The 20,232-nt window shown below is 41.0% G+C and overlaps 1 protein-coding gene across 1 annotated transcript in view; it reads right to left on the bottom strand.

Annotated features, from left to right (window-relative positions):
• The window catches only part of muc2.1 (mucin 2.1), a 50,274-nt gene extending 38,071 nt beyond the window's left edge, over positions 1 to 12,203 (bottom strand). Inside the window, exons 1-15 of the mRNA XM_060914552.1 lie at positions 12,094 to 12,203; positions 10,222 to 10,483; positions 9,953 to 10,067; positions 6,759 to 6,849; positions 6,498 to 6,622; positions 5,965 to 6,184; positions 4,973 to 5,098; positions 4,755 to 4,869; positions 2,826 to 2,964; positions 2,530 to 2,643; positions 1,625 to 1,691; positions 1,142 to 1,279; positions 736 to 900; positions 504 to 598; positions 291 to 417 (exon numbers count right to left, since the gene is read on the bottom strand). Coding sequence (XP_060770535.1) covers positions 291 to 417; positions 504 to 598; positions 736 to 900; positions 1,142 to 1,279; positions 1,625 to 1,691; positions 2,530 to 2,643; positions 2,826 to 2,964; positions 4,755 to 4,869; positions 4,973 to 5,098; positions 5,965 to 6,184; positions 6,498 to 6,622; positions 6,759 to 6,849; positions 9,953 to 10,067; positions 10,222 to 10,483; positions 12,094 to 12,169 — 1,975 coding nt within the window. The 5' untranslated portion in view covers positions 12,170 to 12,203. The remainder of the gene's footprint in view (positions 1 to 290; positions 418 to 503; positions 599 to 735; positions 901 to 1,141; positions 1,280 to 1,624; positions 1,692 to 2,529; positions 2,644 to 2,825; positions 2,965 to 4,754; positions 4,870 to 4,972; positions 5,099 to 5,964; positions 6,185 to 6,497; positions 6,623 to 6,758; positions 6,850 to 9,952; positions 10,068 to 10,221; positions 10,484 to 12,093) is intronic.
• Between the last annotated feature and the right edge of the window lie 8,029 nt (positions 12,204 to 20,232).

The following is a 20,232-nucleotide window of genomic DNA, read 5'->3' as shown; positions in this document are numbered from 1 at the left end:
TCCTGCAGCCAAGAACAGGAATCTTAGAATCAAGAACAAGTTCCTATTAAAGTGGCTGGTGTGTGTGTGTGTGTGTGTGTGTGTGTGTGTGTGTGTGTGTGTGTGTGTCATAATATACACACTATTCTATCTATAATCAGTTAATAGTAGTTAGGTATTATATAGTACTACTTTTTTGTTCCTGCTTCATCCCTCCTTTACTGAACAGCATTCCCATATATTTTGCTTTAAAAGCATTCCCATACATTTTGTCATGCTGGCACACACTGATAAAAGAGCTTTATTCCTACCACACACTGTGTTTCTCCAGTTTTGCAGGAACAACCCCTTTGCTGCGCATGCTTGAACGTAGGAGGAAACGACAGCACACAAACAGTCCTCGCTCTTCTCACACGTACAGCTTGAGTATTTACATCTCTGTATATTGTCAAAGACAAGTTTTTGCACTGAAATGTTTTTGGGGTATCTGATTAATGTAAAGTGATCCAAAATGCTTAGGTTACCTTGTAGTAGTTTTCTGGGTTAACAGTCGAATGGCATTTGGCAAAAACGCCTTCCTTCTCCTTCAGTTTAGAGCACCAGTGCTCTGCAAATCTCTCTAAGGATCATTAAATATACATTAGGAATACCTTGATTAGGTTCTTAAAGGGTTGTTTTGTCTATGACCACAGCAACTTTAATATTTTTGTTTAACTTTTCTTTGAGAGAAAAGCAGAATGTTGAAGTTCTTCTCACCGCTGTCTATATTGTAGCTGCACGGGTCATCAAGCCTCTCAGTACTGTCAAGACAGTTGGTCTGAGCCTTCCAGGAATTCCCAAAGGATGTAGCTGTCCCTTCAACTATACCTTGTGGGGTCCTCAGTTCATCAGACAGCATCTTGTTGAAATTTCCACACAGACCTGCACCAAAACGCAGCATTGAGAGAAAGGAAGCATGTATGACTGCTCAGAATATTTCAAGACAAGGTTCTTTTCACTCACAGTGATATCAGACCATTTAACCTTAACCTGGAATTGGTCTTAGTTATGCATACACAGAGTAGAGCAAAACAACTCAAAGAGACACATTCAGTCATGTTGTGTTATATCTACTTGTTTTCTTGATTACTCATGAAATAATTAAATGAGGACGAGTACTCACCACAGGTCTTGGACTGGAATCTCTGATCCAGCCTGATGTAGAGCTGCATGAGTGGAACCAGCTGTACCTGGATCTGGAGCCCAAATGTGGTCTGCAATATGATGTAGTAGGACGATGGACTGAATACTGTGAATTCAACTGGAAAACAAAGAACCAAAGGTCTTACAAAGGTGTGGGACTTAGTTTGGGAATCATATTAAATACCTTGCAACACAAGTCCAGTTGCTCTACAATGATGCTATATATCATATTTCAAGCTTTAAGCTCGATTACACAGCATTAAATATTCAGGATAGAAAAGTGCACACAATAAAGGGTCAAAAAGTACTGTGTTTAGATAAGGTTTAAGTGAGTTACTCGTAATAAGTGACCTCATAACACCAGTAGTGAACACAACAATTATTATAGCAACTAATATCTTTAAGTGAAGCCTTAAAGTGACTTCCCACTAGGTCTAAAAATGTTGTAATACATTATTCTTACCAGTGGTGTAAGGGAGTGATATATCTCCATTATGCTTTACTGTGCCATCATCTTTGATGATTAAGACCTGGAGAAGACAGATTCATCATCAGGTTGGCCAGCATTTTATTTATTTACATACTTAGAAGAAAAACAACAAATTTATTTATCACATGTACACCCGGAGGAAACCCACGGGGAGAACATACAAACTCCACACAGAAAGGCCCTTGTCAGCCACTGGGCTTGAACCCAGAACTTCTTGCTGTGAGGCGATAGTGCTAACCACTGCACCACCGTGCTGCTTAACTATTGATTTAGTTCAGCATTTTAACAGGAATTAGCATGTCTCAAAACTGTGCTAGAAAATTACCAGGGGCAGCTCGTATCAATGGGCTAGCAGGGCTATTTTTTTTTTTTGAAACCAAGTATAACAGCCCCACTAGCAGTTGTACAAAAAGCACACAGAATGTTATGAAGCGAGGCTGTGGGCAAATAGTAACGAGCCTGGTGTTGTAGGTTCATGCAGCCAATCAGCGACAATCATGTGACGTCACTACACAGCATGACACACACCCCTAATTTTGAGCTCCAGTCGGCTAATATGTTCCAGCCCATTTTGGTGACATTTCTGTAATACATCACCAGTAAGCTTATTACAGACTCAGTCGCAGGTGTAATGGATATGAACGAAGTGGATTATTTACTCTATCATTATTTTTCTGCTAAAATATGTTTGGGGAGAAACTGAAAGTTGATAGACTGAGCAGACACTGTCTTATCAAAGTACAAATTATACAAAAGGACACTTGACAAACCCATAAATTTAGTGGGGTTTTTTTTGCGCTTTTGTGTTATTATCCTAATTTTAGTTATAGTGTAATGAAATACATCAGTGGTTGACAGACTGGAAAACTGATGCTTACATTATTCTTGTCATTGTTGAGTTGTATTCGAATTGATTTCAGGCAAGTGTCTGTTTTCTGGTCAACACAAGGAGCAAGTTGTGCCAAAATAGCAAACTTTGAGTCCACACAGTCCTACAGAAAACAGAGGGGAACATAGAAAACATCACGGTTACATGTTAGTTCTCTCACTGAATAAACAAACTCTCTGAAAAAGATGTGTGAAATTGAGGTGTCATGCACATATACTGTAGATATAACATTTTTTCTGGATCGATCGAACATAAAACATAGTCTATTCATGTATTCTCAATTACCTTGGAAAGAACATAATAGCAGTTTCCATGGAAGGTAAATTCTTTTCCATCAAATGTAGTGAAGTGGGAACCCTCCTGCATAAGACACACACCTGGGGCAGGCAGAGTCTTGCAGATCCACTTTCCCTGCTGACACACACTAAGACACACAGCATTATCAGTCCGCAGCACCTCAACAAACCAATACACTTACAAGATGAATAAACTATTTGTAATGTCTTGGTATGATGTGGTTATAAAATACAACCCCGATTCCAAAAAAGTTGGGACAAAGTACAAATTGTAAATAAAAACGGAATGCAATAATTTACAAATCTCAAAAACTGATATTGTATTCACAATAGAACATAGAGAACATATCAAATGTCGAAAGTGAGACATTTTGAAATGTCATGCCAAATATTGGCTCATTTGAAATTTCATGACAGCAACACATCTCAAAAAAGTTGGGACGGGGCAATAAGAGGCTGGAAAAGTTAAAGGTACAAAAAAGGAACAGCTGGAGGACCAAATTGCAACTCATTAGGTCAATTGGCAATAGGTCATTAACATGACTGGGTATAAAAAGAGCATCTTGGAGTGGCAGCAGCTCTCAGAAGTAAAGATGGGAAGAGGATCACCAATCCCCCTAATTCTGCGCCGACAAATAGTGGAGCAATAGCAGAAAGGAGTTTGACAGTGTAAAATTGCAAAGAGTTTGAACATATCATCATCTACAGTGCATAATATCATCAAAAGATTCAGAGAAACTGGAAGAATCTCTGTGCGTAAGGGTCAAGGCCGGAAAACCATACTGGGTGCCCGTGATCTTCGGGCCCTTAGACGGCACTGCATCACATACAGGCATGCTTCTGTATTGGAAATCACAAAATGGGCTCAGGAATATTTCCAGAGAACATTATCTGTGAACACAATTCATCGTGCCATCCGCCGTTGCCAGCTAAAACTCTATAGTTCAAAGAAGAAGCTGTATCTAAACATGATCCAGAAGCGCAGACGTCTTCTCTGGGCCAAGGCTCATTTAAAATGGACTGTGGCAAAGTGAAAAACTGTTCTGTGGTCAGACGAATCAAAATGTGAAGTTCTTTATGGAAATCAAGGACGCCGTGTCATTCGGACTAAAGAGGAGAAGGATGACCCAAGTTGTTATCAGCGCTCAGTTCAGAAGCCTGCATCTCTGATGGTATGGGGTTGCATTAGTGCGTGTGGCATGGGCAGCTTACACATCTGGAAAGACACCATCAATGCTGAAAGGTATATCCAGGTTCTAGAGCAACATATGCTCCCATCCAGACGACGTCTCTTTCAGGGAAGACCTTGCATTTTCCAACATGACAATGCCAAACCACATACTGCATCAATTACAGCATCATGGCTGCGTAGAAGAAGGGTCCGGGTACTGAACTGGTCAGCCTGCAGTCCAGATCTTTCACCCATAGAAAACATTTGGCGCATCATAAAACGGAAGATACGACAAAAAAGACCTAAGACAGTTGAGCAACTAGAATCCTACATTAGACAAGAATGGGTTAACATTCCTATCCCTAAACTTGAGCAACTTGTTTCCTCAGTCCCCAGACGTTTACAGACTGTTGTAAAGAGAAAAGGGGATGTCTCACAGTCGTAAACATGGCCTTGTCCCAACTTTTTTGAGATGTGTTGTTGTCATGAAATTTAAAATCACCTAATTTTTCTCTTTAAATGATATGTTTTCTCAGTTTAAACATTTGATATGTCATCTATGTTCTATTCTGAATAAAATATGGAATTTTGAGACTTCCACATCATTGCATTCCGTTTTTATTTACAATTTGTACTTTGTCCCAACTTTTTTGGAAGTGGGGTTGTAAAATTGGCACATCATATTACCAGCATGAGATTAGAATAGAATTGAAATGATTTTTTTCTGTCAATCAAAATTGCAGTTACCATTTTTCATCATCCTTGACCAGAACCTCTCCAGGGTTGGTCAAATTGTCGTGTTTACACTGGCACTGATCCTTAGTGATACAACCTCTGTTAGACAGATCATCAAACACGGTACCTGCAGCAGCCAAATCAAAATCCTATTTTAGTCAAAAATAAATGTTTGCCATGTGACTACTTGTCTATAAACCTGGGTGTCATTGTATATGTATATGACTGACCAGATGGGCAAAAGCAGCCATCCATCTTGTGTTCCTCACACAGTGAGCTGGTGTCTGTGTTTGAGCACGTATCCAGACAAGGGGAACCACTCTCAGAGTATTCCATGGTAGAGGGGCATTTGATAGCTGAGTGAGTAAAAAAAAACAAAACAGTATCGGGTCAATGCAGCTTGGATTTAGTCTGGTTAACACCAGACCATATCACAAGTGAAATATGAGCACGTATCCTTTTCAGACGTGTCTTTTCAGATCAGAACGATTGTGCAAAGCAGCATGGGATTTCCCAGGCTAGCTTGGATTAGGACTGTATTGGGACTGATACAGGTAAAAAATATTTCAACCAAGGTGATTTTTTTTTTTTAACCTGGGTTAAAATGTTTTAACCTAGTTCATAATTTCCAACCTAGGTAAACATTTTGGATGATCTAATATTTTTAAAAAGGAATTTTCCATCACTTCTTTTGCCTCTCTTTCTTCCATCCACTTTCTTTCTGTCTACACCTACCTAGTATTTCCTCTTGTCTGCCTGTGTACCTATTCCCTTCTCCCTAATTAGCATTTTTTTAAATACCTTTTTACATACTTAACCAGGATTCGAACTCAGAACCTTGAGTCTTTGCCCAACATCATGACCACGAGACCAGCAACAATTATGATGGAAGGAGTGATTTTGAATTTATTAATGAGCCCAGTCTTATTACATCATCAAGTCATTTAAAATACAAACTCTTCCCAAATCCTAACCCTAAACCTAACCCGAGATATAGTAAGTCTCCCTAATACAAGTAGCAAATTATGAACTGGGTTAAAAATTCTAACCTAGGTTGAAAAATTCCACCTGACCAAAAATTCTGACCTGTAACAGGACTTACAGTGATAGCAATGATAATTCACAGGACTGTCTGCATTCTTTCAGGTCAGTATGTTGCAACAAGTAAGCAGTAACATGACCATGTTCATTATTAAAGAGGATTTAATAATAGAGTCTTTACCACAAAAGGTTGGTGTTCTCCAGTTAGGTGGCGTTCCTCCTGCATGGGAGCACTGGCGTGAGTACTCGGACAAGGTGCTACAGAGAGCAGTGTTCTCCACGTCCGTTGAGAGAGATGCGCACCTGTCCATCATGCAAGCTTGAATATAATGCTCTGGACTTAAAATGTTCCGACAAGAGGACCAGGAATTCTCCATCAGCAGCTCGGAACAGCCTTCTCGCTGCACACATGACAAGCACAGATCTGCACTGATTCTTCATAAACATCACTGTGAACTGTCTTTCCTCAAGTGGTTTGTGTAAAACAGCTGACAGCGCAGTTAAGTATTTTGTGAACAAATTAATATAAATTAGGAGCACTTAGTTATAATAACTTCTCATAAATTAACATGAGTTTTACCAGATTCTCAGATAAAATAGTGGGGCAGTATAACACATTACAAACTAGGAAAAACAATTCAGTAATATAATTGAAAATTTAAATGGCAAAATTTCAAAGGAATTATGTTGCTGGAAGAATTTTCTGTATCTTACAAATGATTGACACTTCTCATTTGTGCTGTTTTGACCCTCAATTTCTTCATAAGGGTCCTCACAGACGTGAGTGGGGTTATGGATCCTGTGTTTGTTGCCAAACTCAATAATGCCAGTTATACGACCTGAGTGAGACAATAGATATAAACATCTGTTTGGTCAACAATGCAAAGACACTCGCTTAAAAGAAGACCTCTTCCTCCTTGGACCACAGTATATTTGTCTTAACAGAATAAAAAAAGCTTGTTTGGTGCAACTCACCATCACTTAGGAACTCGTTATAAACAGGAACTCCATTGAAATCTCCACAAAGTCCACAGCTCTGATTAGAATATTTAGGGTCCAGTTCCAGCTGGTTTAAAAAGGCAAGGAAATGTGCTTGGTTAATAATATCATAGTTTTTACAACTAAACATTTCTCATGGCTTCTTTGCAACACACACACACACACACGGTTGTCTTACTATCCATATGAAGACCTTCCCTTAACATAATTATTAATACAACTAATTAATGATACACCTCTCCCAAAACATTGTCTTCGTAATACAACCCCGATTCCAAAAAAGTTGTGACAAAGTACAAATTGTAAATAAAAACGGAATGCAATAATTTACAAATCTCAAAAATTGATATTGTATTCACAATAGAACATAGACGAAAGTGAGACATTTTGAAATTTCCTGCCAAATATTGGCTCATTTGAAATTTCATCACAGTAACACATCTCAAAAAAGTTGGGACAGGGGCAATAAGAGGCTGGAAAAGTTAAAGGTACAAAAAAGGAACAGCTGGAGGACCAAATTGCAACTCATTAGGTCAATTGGCAATAGGTCATTAACATGACTGGGTATAAAAAGAGCATCTTGGAGTGGCAGCGGCTCTCAGAAGTAAAGATGGGAAGAGGATCACCAATCCCCCTAATTCTGCGCCGACAAATAGTGGAGCAATATCAGAAAGGAGTTCGACAGTGTAAAATTGCAAAGAGTTTGAACATCTCATCATCTACAGTGCATAATATCATCAAAAGATTCAGAGAATCTGGAAGAATCTCTGTGCGTAAGGGTCAAGGCCGGAAAACCATACTGGGTGCCCGTGATCTTCAGGCCCTTAAACGGCACTGCATCACATACAGGCATGCTTCTGTTTGGAAATCACAAAATGGGCTCAGGAATATTTCCAGAGAACATTATCTTCTACACAATTCATCGTGCCATCCGCCGTTGCCAGCTAAAACTCTATAGTTCAAAGAAGAAGCCGTATCTAAACATGATCCAGAAGCGCAGACGTCTTCTCTGGGCCAAGGCTCATTTAAAATGGACTGTGGCAAAGTGGAAAACTGTTCTGTGGTCAGACGAATCAAAATTTGAAGTTTTTTATGGAAATCAAGGACGCCGTGTCATTCGGACTAAAGAGGAGAAGGACAACCCAAGTTGTTATCAGCGCTCAGTTCAGAAGCCTGCATCTCTGATGGTATGGGGTTGCGTTAGTGCGTGTGGCATGGGCAGCTTACACATCTGGAAAGACACCATCAGTGCTGAAAGGTATATCCAGGTTCTAGAGCAACATATGCTCCCATCCAGACAACGTCTCTTTCAGGGAAGACCTTGCATTTTCCAACATGACAATGCCAAACCACATACTGCATCAATTACAGCATCATGGCTGCGTAGAAGAAGGGTCCGGGTACTGAACTGGCCAGCCTGCAGTCCAGATCTTTCACCCATAGAAAACATTTGGCGCATCATAAAACAGAAGATATGACAAAAAAGACCTAAGACAGTTGAGCAACTAGAATCCTACATTAGACCAGAATGGGTTAACATTCCTATCCCTAAACTTGAGCAACTTGTCTCCTCAGTCCCCAGACGTTTACAGACTGTTGTAAAGAGAAAAGGGGATGTCTCACAGTGGTAAACATGGCCTTGTCCCAACTTTTTTGAGATGTGTTGTTGTCATGAAATTTAAAATCACCTAATTTTTCTCTTTAAATGATACATTTTCTCAGTTTAAACATTTGATATGTCATCTATGTTCTATTCTGAATAAAATATAGAATTTTGAAACTTCCACATCATTGCATTCCGTTTTTATTTACAATTTGTACTTTGTCCCAACTTTTTTGGAATCGGGGTTGTATCTTTTATAATTTTTAAAATGAATTTCTTTTCCTTCTTTTTTTTTCTAGAAAAACAGTTGCCTTTGTGGGGACCAGCCAATGCCCCACGAGGTCAAAAACTGAGATATTCAGATATTAGATGTCAGATATCCTCCTTCAATGTTCAGCAATTTTTCTTGCTCTCACCTCCATTACTTTTTTGGCTCGCATTAGTTTGTCCCTCTAGTTAATGTAGTTGAACTTGAGGACATATGAGTTTCTTTTTTAGACTTGTTTATCTTTAACTTTGTACATGTATATTTATCAAAGAGAGGGGACAAAAAGAACAGGTAAGGTGGACAAAAAGAACAGAAATTTAGCAAATTAACTGAGCAAATCCATTAAAAGAAAGTGAGGGCAAGAAAAGGGGAAAAAAGAAAAATGTATTCTAAAAGTTTTTAACTAGTTTTGAACTGTGATATTGAAAGTGGTAGGTCGTGGGGGGGAGGGAGGGGGAAATGAGAGGAGGGGGGTTGCACATTATTGCTTCATGTATTTATCTATTATTTTTAACATGAGTTTCTGAAATTTTGGCATTTACCTCTGCTAATTTCACATAAATTAAACATTTTCATTCAATTCTGTTTGCATGTACAATATGTTGCTTGAATTAATAAGCTGCTGAAATGCAACATCAGCAATTATTATACATACAGGACACTTTTTCGATGGAATAAATACGTGTTCTATTCCCTTCTAGCGGGTTTCATTCATTTGGTTCAATAGCATGCAATATTGTTATCATGTCGCTTATCCTACATGTATTACGCCACTCTACCCAGTGGAGAATCAGCATTGAATATGGTTTATGATATTGCATGGTTGTCAAGACAACATGACATCACACATCAGAGCTGATGCGAATATTCACTGAGAGTTTTCTGCTGCGCATGCGCAGAACCATTTCTTTGTTCTCCAGCAGCGCCTGCAGTAAACTGTCGCAGTGAACTGAAAATACCATAAGATTTGTATTACACATAAAACCTCTGCCTTAGTAAGCAACTGTGAAAATTTGTAAATAAACATGGCTGCCAGGTTTGTTCTATTGAATGTGTATGTATAATAATAATAATAATAATAATAATAATATTGGCTGGCTTTTTTCATGGTATATCAGATATATTCCATTCAGCTAGCATGAAGCTGACCTCATCTTCATTTCATTCAATCTCATGCTAGCTGAATGGAATACATCTGATAGACCATGAAAAAAAGCCAGCCAATATTATTTACTTACTCAACAAGCATTCTACAAACATTCACAAAGTGTACATGTTAAACTTTAATGGCGATATTACCGTGATAGCATCAGCTCTATTCCATAAGATGCTGAGGCCCAGTTTGGCATAAACTTTAATATAGATAGAGTTCTCTTCAAGCATTATCCCTCCTACATAGTGTGGGAGTTTAACACTAATGTGAAAGACAGAGAAAGAAAGAAATGTGGAACAAAAAGCAATGGTTAGTTCAACTCATTAGGAATTAAGAAAGTAAAATTCTAAACTGTAACAAAATGGTTCACAACATGATGAAAGATATGATTATTTTGAAGAATTATGTATCTTACATTTCGCTGTTCACCATAACCAGGTTCTTGGTGAGCTCAATGGGCATGTCTCCAATAGTGATCAGCAATCTGGTGATGTATGGGTTGTCAGCTGTCCCTGCTCTTTTAGCATGCACAGAGAAACCCTGCACAGACCCCTGGCAGTCAGAGACTAGGTTGTATTCACAAGTACCTCGGTACTGGTAGAAATCTCCATCAAACGTCTTAAAGTGGAAATTTCCCCACATGCTACAAATGTTGCTGACATGGTTGCTCCGGCGTACTGGGGGTAGGAGGAGAAGCAGGACAAGACATTAAGTAAAGACAGGCATTGAAATTAGTTACTTTGGAGTTGTTCATCTTTTAAAGGTTTTACTTCAGTGATTCAACTTCAGTTGATCCGTGACAATACTGAACTCCCCCAGGATTTTGTAGCATCACTGTACAATTGCCAGTGAGACATAAACTTTTACAACTGCAAACAGGATACGCAGTAGCACAAGAACAGTCCTATCAAAATTTTAGTTCCTTTTTTTCATTGCCTTTTAATGCACAAAAGAAAACAAACAGGCCATTCTTACACAAATTTGTGTATCTGCTTTTCACATTTTAAATTTTTCCTTGTTACTTGTTTGGTTTTTTTGCTTTGATTTTTATTTTTTTTGCTTCATGTTATATTCATTCAGAGGTTTTTCTACATTGTAGAACAATACTGAAGACATCAAAACTATGAAATAACATCTGGAACATATATGGAATTATGTGGCAAACAAAAAAGTCTTAAAAAATCCCAAAATGTTTCATATTTTAGATTCTTCACAGTAGCCAGCGTTTACCCTGATGACACTTTATACACTTTTGGCATTATCTTAACCAGCTTCATGAGGTAGTCACCTGGAATGCTTTTCAATTAACAGGCGTGCCTCATCAAAAGTTGATTATTACAATTTCTTACCTTTTTAATGTGTTTGAGATCAAACAGTAAACAGTAAATAATAAAACTATAGTAAATAGCCCTGTTCCACGACTGTAGTAATCCATATTATGTCAAGAACCGCTTAACTAAGTAAAGAGAAACAACAGCCATCATTAATTTGAGACATGAAGTGTCTTTTAATTAAAATAGCTAAAATAATTTATTAAAAATAAATAAATACATAAATGTAATTAATTCAATTAAAATAATAAAAAAATTAAATTTAAAAAATATTGTATTTCAGGTCAAAAATTTTACTTTGTGGCATAATGCATTTACAGCATGTGTTGAGAACCCTTGTGTCTTTTTATATGAGTAAATCTTCAAAAAAAAATTAGTAAACCCATACACTCTCTAATGATATGCATTAAGTAATTATGTTAAATATTATAATCTCTTCTTCATACAACTGCTCCCATTAGGGATCACTACAGAAAATCTGTTCCGCATATTTGATTTGGCATTGGTTTTCACCGGATGCCCTTCCTGATACACCCTCCCCATTCTATCCTGGCCTGGGACTGGCACTAAGTATGCACTGGCTTGTACAATCCCAGTGGCTGAGTATTTTACCTAATTTGCATGTCTTTCCACTGTGGGGGAAACCAGAGCCCCCAAAGGAAACCCACCCAGACATGACGAGAACATGCAAACTCCACACAGAAAGGCCCCTATCAGCCATGAGGTATGAGCCCAGAACTTTCTTGCTGTGAGGCGACAGTGATAACCACTTCACCACCGTCCCGCCCTGCTAAATAGAGGAATCTTAATATACTAAATGCACTCTTTACACCTTTCTGAAACCCTGTTTCTTGATATTACATTTTCAAAAATTATTTCACATTTACAAATATTAAATTCAGATTTCTGGACAATATGATGCTACAAGACTGTTCAAACCATCGATCATCTCTTACCCCTTATTGCGTTCACCTGGAGGCCATAGGTCAAAGCTAGGGCCAGAACACAGAGTGTAGATATACTCCACGCCATGGTGGATTTGAAGGTGGGTCTTTCCACACTCCTCAAGTCAAACACATGTACTGGTACTTCGACCAGCTCTGACCCCTTATATTGAGTTTACTCAGTCCTCAATGTCACAGTCCTTCTCTGGGAGGAACCCAAAGTCTACAAAACTTTTATTGAGGCATGACAAATAAAAGGCCAGTGTGGTATCTTTTTGGTCCTCTGTGTGTGTGGGTGTGACCAGTGTTTGCGTGTGGGTGTGTACAGAGCTTGAGCATGGATGCCTAAAGTGTAGTGGGATGGTTTTAGTGTTGCTTCAGGTCAATAATAAGAACCTCTGATTTACCAATATTCACTTTGTTGATCAAATTATGGTTCCTAATCTGGGACATCATTTTAGAATCAGTATCAAATAATACTACTATGGTTTATTGAGTTACATATGGAGAGGTTATTGGCATTGTCTGGATGAGTAAAAATATAAATCCATTAACAAACACAATAGTACTTTAGTTTTTGTAAGCAGGTGTAAGAGCAAAAATGTTTTAATAACATAAGGCAGAGAGTACACACTTCAGTATACATTTTTGAAGCAATAAAACTAAGTCAACACTAACCATGAGAACAAATAAGTAAAAAACACACAGTTCCTTAAAGGGACACAAGTCTTAAAGGGAATAAATTTGAGTCTAAAGTCATTTCTTAAGAATTTATGAAAGGAGTTGAACAGATCCCATCTTATTTAATAATTAATTATTCCAACTAACTGCAGCATATGAAGGAAATGTGTACCAAGTATGTGTAATCACCAGTCGCACACGCACGTGCGCGCGCACACACACACACACACACACACCTGTCCAAAAGTCATTCTGCTTTCTCTTGTATAATTATAGATTTATATATAGTTTTACATGTTTATCTCAAGGGGTAGTGGTGGCTCAATGTGTTATGGGTCTGGGTTACTGATCAGAAGGTTAGAGGTTCAAGTCTTAGCACATAGCCAGGTGGCTACTGTTGGGCCCTTGGGCAAAGCTCTTAATCCTATTGACTCAACCTAACCACATCAACCCCCAATATAAAGGTGGGGGGGATATAACAAGAAAAAAATATTTTTCTCTAACTTGGTTTGTACAAGTGAGGAGATGAGGGATGATGACTTTTCTTTTGATATCCATCAACATCATCTTAACTAGGTTCCTTCTCTGGATATTCAGGCCTAAGGATGAGGATGAGGATTTTACAAAATGAGCAAAAACATTACTTCCTGGCTACTCAACTCTCTTGGATAAGGTTCTAGCAAAATCCTTATCCCTGTGCGTGATAGACCAGAGATAACATTGACATGTTGATAATCCTGTAGCTGTGTCACTACTCTGGATGCCATCTGTCAGAGCAGGAAACAAGGGATTCATTAACTCACCAAATCAAGATCACATCCTGCTCCTGTCCTTGTCTCATTACCTTTCCGCAAGTTATCATGACCCCACCTTACACAGAAACCTGACGCACACATCCTAAATCCACACTGTCAAGTGCTATACCAGAGTTTCACAGACAAGTGCTATACCAGAGTTGACAGGAACTGAAGCTGTAGCCATTGGGCTAAATACACACTGCTATGTATTACTCAGCAGACCCTTAGTCTAACTTGGTTTCAGAATAAGCCTCAGGTATTAAGCACTAAATATTTAGCTACCAAATATTTATTTATCCACACAACATTCAGCAATTGTCACTACCTTGCAATACAAGTTCTAATACACTATTTTGTCCTCTTTGCATACCTTTACATGAACAGTATAATAAATACCACAAATGAGACAGAATGAGAAATAAAGTAGAGCTTTACTTAAAATGTAGGGCGTAATATAACTTTATCTCCAGCTCAAGTATAACTGAAGAATAAAATGCAATGCATTTAGACATATACAGGAGGATGCCTAGGTATACCAGCACCCAGAAACATGCTCCCTTATTCTTACTTCCTCTAAAGTTCTCAAGCAGCTTATTTAGACTGGAGGCTTTTATGTGAAAGCAGTTTAGTTCTAGTAAGCCAGAACATTGCCAACAACACTAAAACATATCATTATGGCCTTCTAGGCCCTGACTTTAATACCCTTAATATAGCCCAAATGTAACAAAAGTAACTGCTAAATAGTAGTTGTAACAAAACATTCTTTCTGTTACACACAAATAGTAATGTTAAAGAAACATATAGTGATTATATTGTTATTATCGAAAAACATATATTGTTTATTACTATTATCAATTATTACACTCTTGGATTCACTTATGGGTCCATTAGTCTTATAGTGTCTGATGTTCTGTTTTCTAATACAAATAATGGATGTCAATAAATAGAAGGCGAAAGGGACATGTTAACAAAGTCAAGATACATCTACACTATATCATCAAAAGTATGTGGACATCTGAGCATGTGTTCCTTCTCCAAAATGTTGCTACACAGTCTGAAGAACACAATTGTACAGGGTGTCTTTGTATGATGTAGAATTAAGAATCCCTCTTCAATGGAACTACCCCCCACTGTAACCCTAGCTGTATAGGCAAGAGGCAGAGGGCTATAGAAACAGAGATCGGCGCCACACCCATGCACCTCAAAGAGCTGGTTAGTACTGGGATAGGAGACTGCCTGGGAAGACTAGATCCTGGCATGGAAGAGACTTTGACTTGATTGACTTGACTTCAATGGAACTCAGAGGCCCAAACATTTTCCAGCAGCACAATGCCCCATGCATAAAGTGAGCTCCATGAAGACATGGTTTGCAAAGGTTGGAGAGGAAGAACTCAAGTGTCCTGCACAGAGCCCTGACCTCAACCCTACTAGACTAAAACACTGACTCCACACTAGGCCTTTTCACCTAATATCAGTGCCTGCCCTCACTAATGCTCTTGTGGCTGAATGATCAAAAAATCTCCGCAGTCACACTCCAAAATCTATTGGAAAGCCTTCCCAGAAGAGTGAAGGTTATTATAACAGCAATGGAGACTAAACCTGGAATGGGATGTTCAACAAGCACCAGGCAATTGGGCTATTGCCCACATACTTTTGGTCATATAGTATAGATTTCACAAGATCTGACAGCTTGTTTACCCCCGTGCAGTTTTGGTGATCATAGGCTTCATGCTTCCCTGCTGTTCATATGCCCCTCCAAGGACAAACACATGGTCCCAGCCCATAGTTGTTCTGAAGATTTCTATTTTCAAAGGGAGGATGCCCACAAGAGCAAATGACTGGATAAACAAATGATATTAATATAGTGAGACAAGTCTATTGACACTGCAAAAGGTACTTGCATCTGTTTGCATAGTTACCTTGTGAACAACCACTTCTGCTTGCATTATTATTACTATAATGATAATATCATGTTACTGGAATGCTATTGAAATATTTTAACATTATACTGTATAATGAACATGTGGAATAAACATTTATGCACTCATCATCAACTGCATCAGGAACACCTTTACATCTTCATACTCATGCACTTATCCAATCAGCCAATCATGTGGCAGCAGCACAATGTAAATAGTCATGTAGATACAGGTAAAGAGCTTCTGTGAACTTTCACACCAAATATCAGAATGTGGAAAAATGTGATGTCATGTAACTGACCTTTCCATTGTTTTTGGTGCCAGATGGGCTGCTTTGAGCATTTTAGAAATGGTTGATCTTCTGGGATTGTCAATTCATTTTGTCTTGAGACTTTGTATGGGTGGAAACATCTTTTTGCTTAGAGAGAGCAGAGAGAAATAGCTAGACTGGTCCTACAGTAGCTGACAGTAAGGCTTATGCTAACGCAAATAAACATCTGACAACCATCTGTATAACTGTGGTAACCAGAAAAGCATCTCAGAACACACACCACACCTAACTTTGTGCTACAAAAGTCGAAGACCTCACTGGATTTCACTACTGTTAGTCAAGAACAGGAATCTGAGGCCATAGTGAAACTCGGCAACTGAAGATTGGAAAAAAGACCAGGCAATGTTTTTGGATATCTGAGCTGCTTCAGCCTTCCTGCCAGCTCAAATCAGTCTGGCCATTCCCCTCTGACCTCTCTCATTAACAAGGCATTGTAATGAGAGGAGTATAATGATACACACAATTCAGATTCAATAAGACATGTTGCTGTCTTTTTATGACACATTTTAATACATCACCTGAAAATGTGCTTTAGGTTTCTATTTTCAATTGATTAAAACATTTAACATGATAAAAGTACAATAATTGAAACTTAATAATGACACTTTGTTTGCATAATCCATTCAGACTCTTAGCAGCAGATAACGAAACAAAAGCTGTGACTACGTTAGCTCTTTAGCCAAGCCTCCACTAGTATGCAGGGTTTTCTGGATTTAGCAAAATGTCCACTCCAACTACATCTCAATAACTGCACAAAAACACCTGAAATGAACCTAAAAGTTAAGAAGGAAGAGGAAGACATGCTTTTAAAAAATTAATAATAATAAATTACTAGTACTCTAGTATGCTTATGCTAGTGTATCACCTTGTGGAAAACCAACATGCTTAGGAGCAGCACATTTTTGTAAACCCTGTAGCTTCTTTTGAGTGAACATAAAGTGAAAATTTCCAGTGTGTCCCTGAGTAATTTCTTTGTAAGAAGAAGGCTGATTTTTTTTTTTTGTCAAACTGAACAAATGATTGCTTGTATTCAGTTTGATTGAGATTTTCTCTTTGATCAGTGTTTATGTATTTGTGGTAACAGTGACAATAGTTTTAATTTTTTTTCTATGTTATCCTACGTGGCATTGAATGTATGCATTCTGGCAAATTTTGCATATACTGACCAGTATGCATAAAAAACCTTGGTGATCCTGTTATAATGAAATGTTTCCTGTGACAAACTTGTCTTGCACTCATACATACACAAACACACTCAAATGTATGCTGTGGCAGCGGGGGCGTGGCCAAGCAGCAGTCTGTGAATGGAGGGCGGAGTCAGGGAAGGTAAGTGGCTGGGTCATTACACCTGATGTCAATTTGTGTGTGTGTTTGTTTGTTGCAGGGATGGAGTATAAAGGGAGGGGGAGAGGAGGGAAGGCGACCCCGACCACAGCACTTGTGTGAATGAGTGAGTGAGCGAGTGCGTGAAAGAAAGGAAGAAAGAAAGAAAGCTGAAAAGCTCAATAAAAGTGCGTTTGTGGAAACACGAACTCTCACCTGCCGTGCTTCTGTGCTCCACCCACATCGGGGATTACTACAGTGGTGCCGAAACCCGGGACGCGCACAGAAGGAAACCGCCCCATGGAGTCCTCCTCGTTCAAAGAGCTCATCCTTGCCCTCGCTACCGCCCAGCGGAACCAGCATCAAGAGCTGATCACCCTCTGGAAGGAGCAGCAGCAGTGCTTCGAAGCCTTGATGCTGGCCCAGCAGGAAGATCGCCAGGCGTTCCGGCACCGGCTCACGTCACCAGGGCCGCCGGCCACCGCTGCCACCACCCTCACGAAGATGGGACTGCAGGACAATCCTGAAGCATTCCTCGGTCTCTTTGAGCAAACAGCCGAGGCGTGGGGGTGGCCGCTGGAGCAGTGCGCGGCGCGCCTCCTCCCGCTCCTAACTGGCGAGGCGCAGCTTGCAGCGCAGCAGCTCCCTGCTGACAGCCGGCTGGTTTATGCGGACCTGAGCAAAGCCATCCTGCAGCTGCTCGGCCGCTCCCCGGAGCAACACCGTCAGCGCTTCCGAACGCTGACACTGGAGGGGGTCGGCCGGCCGTTTGCATTCGGCCAGCAACTCTGGGACGCCTGCCGGCGGTGGCTGAGGGCGGAAGACCGCGATGCCGAGGAGATCATCAATCTGGTGGCACTGGAGCAGTTTATCTCTCAACTTCCGGAAGGAACGGTGGAATGGGTCCAGTGTCACCGCCCAGCGTCGCTGGAATGAGCCATCGAGCTGGCGGAGGACCATCTGGAGGCGGCTCTGACGGCAGGCAGACGAGGCGCCTCCCCTCACTTCTCTTCCCCCTCCCTCTCTCCCTCTCTCTCTCCTGTCTCTGGTCCCCCTCCCCACCCCGTTCCCCTGCCACGAAGGCGGCGGCTGGCCCCTCCCCAGCCAGCCTGTCGCACCTGTGATGTCCTCCCCTCTCCCTCTTCTGTGTCTGTGTTGTCTCCCCCTCAGGTGAGTGACACCCATAACACCAGTGCAGAGGGAAAGCCTGGGCCGGTGTGCTGGCGCTGCGGGGAATCGGAGCATCTCCTGAATCAGAGCCCTGCAAGGGAGGTGGGGGCTGTCATCCGGATCCCCGACGTGCCAGAAACCGCCCCCGATTGGGCCGGAGTGTATCGCGTACCGGTGAGTATTCAAGGGGGTACATATCACGCTTTGGTGGATTCCGGTTGTAATCAGACCTCAATTCACCAACGCCTGGTGCAAGGTGAGGCATTGGGGGGAGCACAAGCGGTGAAGGTGTTGTGTGTGCACGGGGATGTTCACCATTACCCTCTAGTGTCTGTCCACATTCTATTCCGGGGCCAAATGCATAAGATGAAGGCGGCGGTTAATCCTCGTCTTACCCACTCGATGATCTTGGGTTCTGATTGGCTGGGATTTAAAGAATTAATGGAGTATTTAACACACAGTGGGTCCTGCCCTAGTAGGTCACGGGAAGATCCTGGTGTGGCATTGGCTGGAGAAGCTGTCGCAGAGCCATCCGCGACAACACCGTGTCAGAGTGAGGAGCAGCCCGCTCCTCCTCCCTCTCTCGGGGATTCTCTTGGGGATTTCCCGTTAGAGCAGTCGTGAGACAAGACTCTGCGGCATGCGTTTGACCAAGTGAGAGTAACCGACGGTCAAACTCTTCAGCCAAGCGCGGCACCAACCTTCCCCTATTTTTCCATTATTAAAGATAGATTGTACCGAGTGACGCAGGACACTCAAACCAAGGAACGAGTAACCCAGTTGTTAATCCCAAAGAGCTGTAGGGAACTCGTATTCCATGCGGCTCACTTTAATCCCATGGCGGGACACTTGGGGCAAGACAAAACACTAGCCCGAACAATGGCCCGGTTCTATTGGCCTGGGATTCGCGGGGATGTCTGTCGGTGGTGTGCGGCGTGCCGTGAATGCCAATTAGTAAATCCCGCGGCCACTCCAAAAGCGCCATTGCGCCCTCTTTCTCTAATCAAGACCCCGTTTGAGCGAATTGGGATGGATCTCATCAGGCCATTAGATCGGTCAACATGGGGATATTGCTTTATTTTAGTTCTGGTGGACTATGCAACGCGATATCCGGAGGCAGTGCCTCTCCGCAATATCTCAGCATGTAGTATTGCGGAAGCGCTCTTCCGCGTTATCTCCCGGGTCGGGATTCCGAAAGAAATCCTGACAGACCAAGGCACCTTGTTTATGTCACGCACACTGCACAAGCTGTATGGGTTACTGGGGATTAAGTCCATCCGCACCAGTGTATATCACCCACAAACGGATGGATTAGTAGAGCGATTCAACCAGACACTCAAAAACATAATCTGGAAATTCGTTAATGAAGATGCGCGTAATTGGGATAAATGGCTCGAACCCCTGTTGTTCGCAGTACGAGAGGTCCCACAAGCCTCCACAGGGTTTTCTCCCTTCGAATTATTATATGGGCGTAAGCCGCGTGGCATTCTGGATGTGCTGCGGGAAAATTGGGAGGAGGGACCTTCACAGAGTAAGAATGAAATACAGTACGTTCTTGATCTGCGCGCAAAACTCCACACCATCACGCAATTAACCCAGGAGAATTTACAGCAGGCACAAGATCATCAAAGCCGACTGTATGACAGAGGCACGCGCCTTAGAGAATTCACATCGGGAGAAAAAGTACTCGTATTATTGCCCACATTGAGTTCTAAATTAGCCGCCAAGTGGCAAGGGCCCTTCAAGGTCACACGGCGAGTTGGGGATGTCGACTATGAGGTAAAGCGAACGGATAAGGGCAGGGCACTGCAAGTCTACCACCTCAACCTTTTAAAATGCTGGAATGAGGGGGTCCCTGTGGCGTTGGCGTCGGTAGTCCCAGAGAAGGCGGAGCTGGGGCCGGAGGTAAAAACGATAACATCGCAGGCCA

Source organism: Neoarius graeffei, chromosome 2, assembly GCF_027579695.1.
Source record: "Neoarius graeffei isolate fNeoGra1 chromosome 2, fNeoGra1.pri, whole genome shotgun sequence".
NCBI lineage: Eukaryota > Metazoa > Chordata > Actinopteri > Siluriformes > Ariidae > Neoarius > Neoarius graeffei.
The sequence above is the reverse complement of the archived record's forward strand: the minus strand, read 5'-3'. Positions and strand labels throughout refer to the sequence as shown.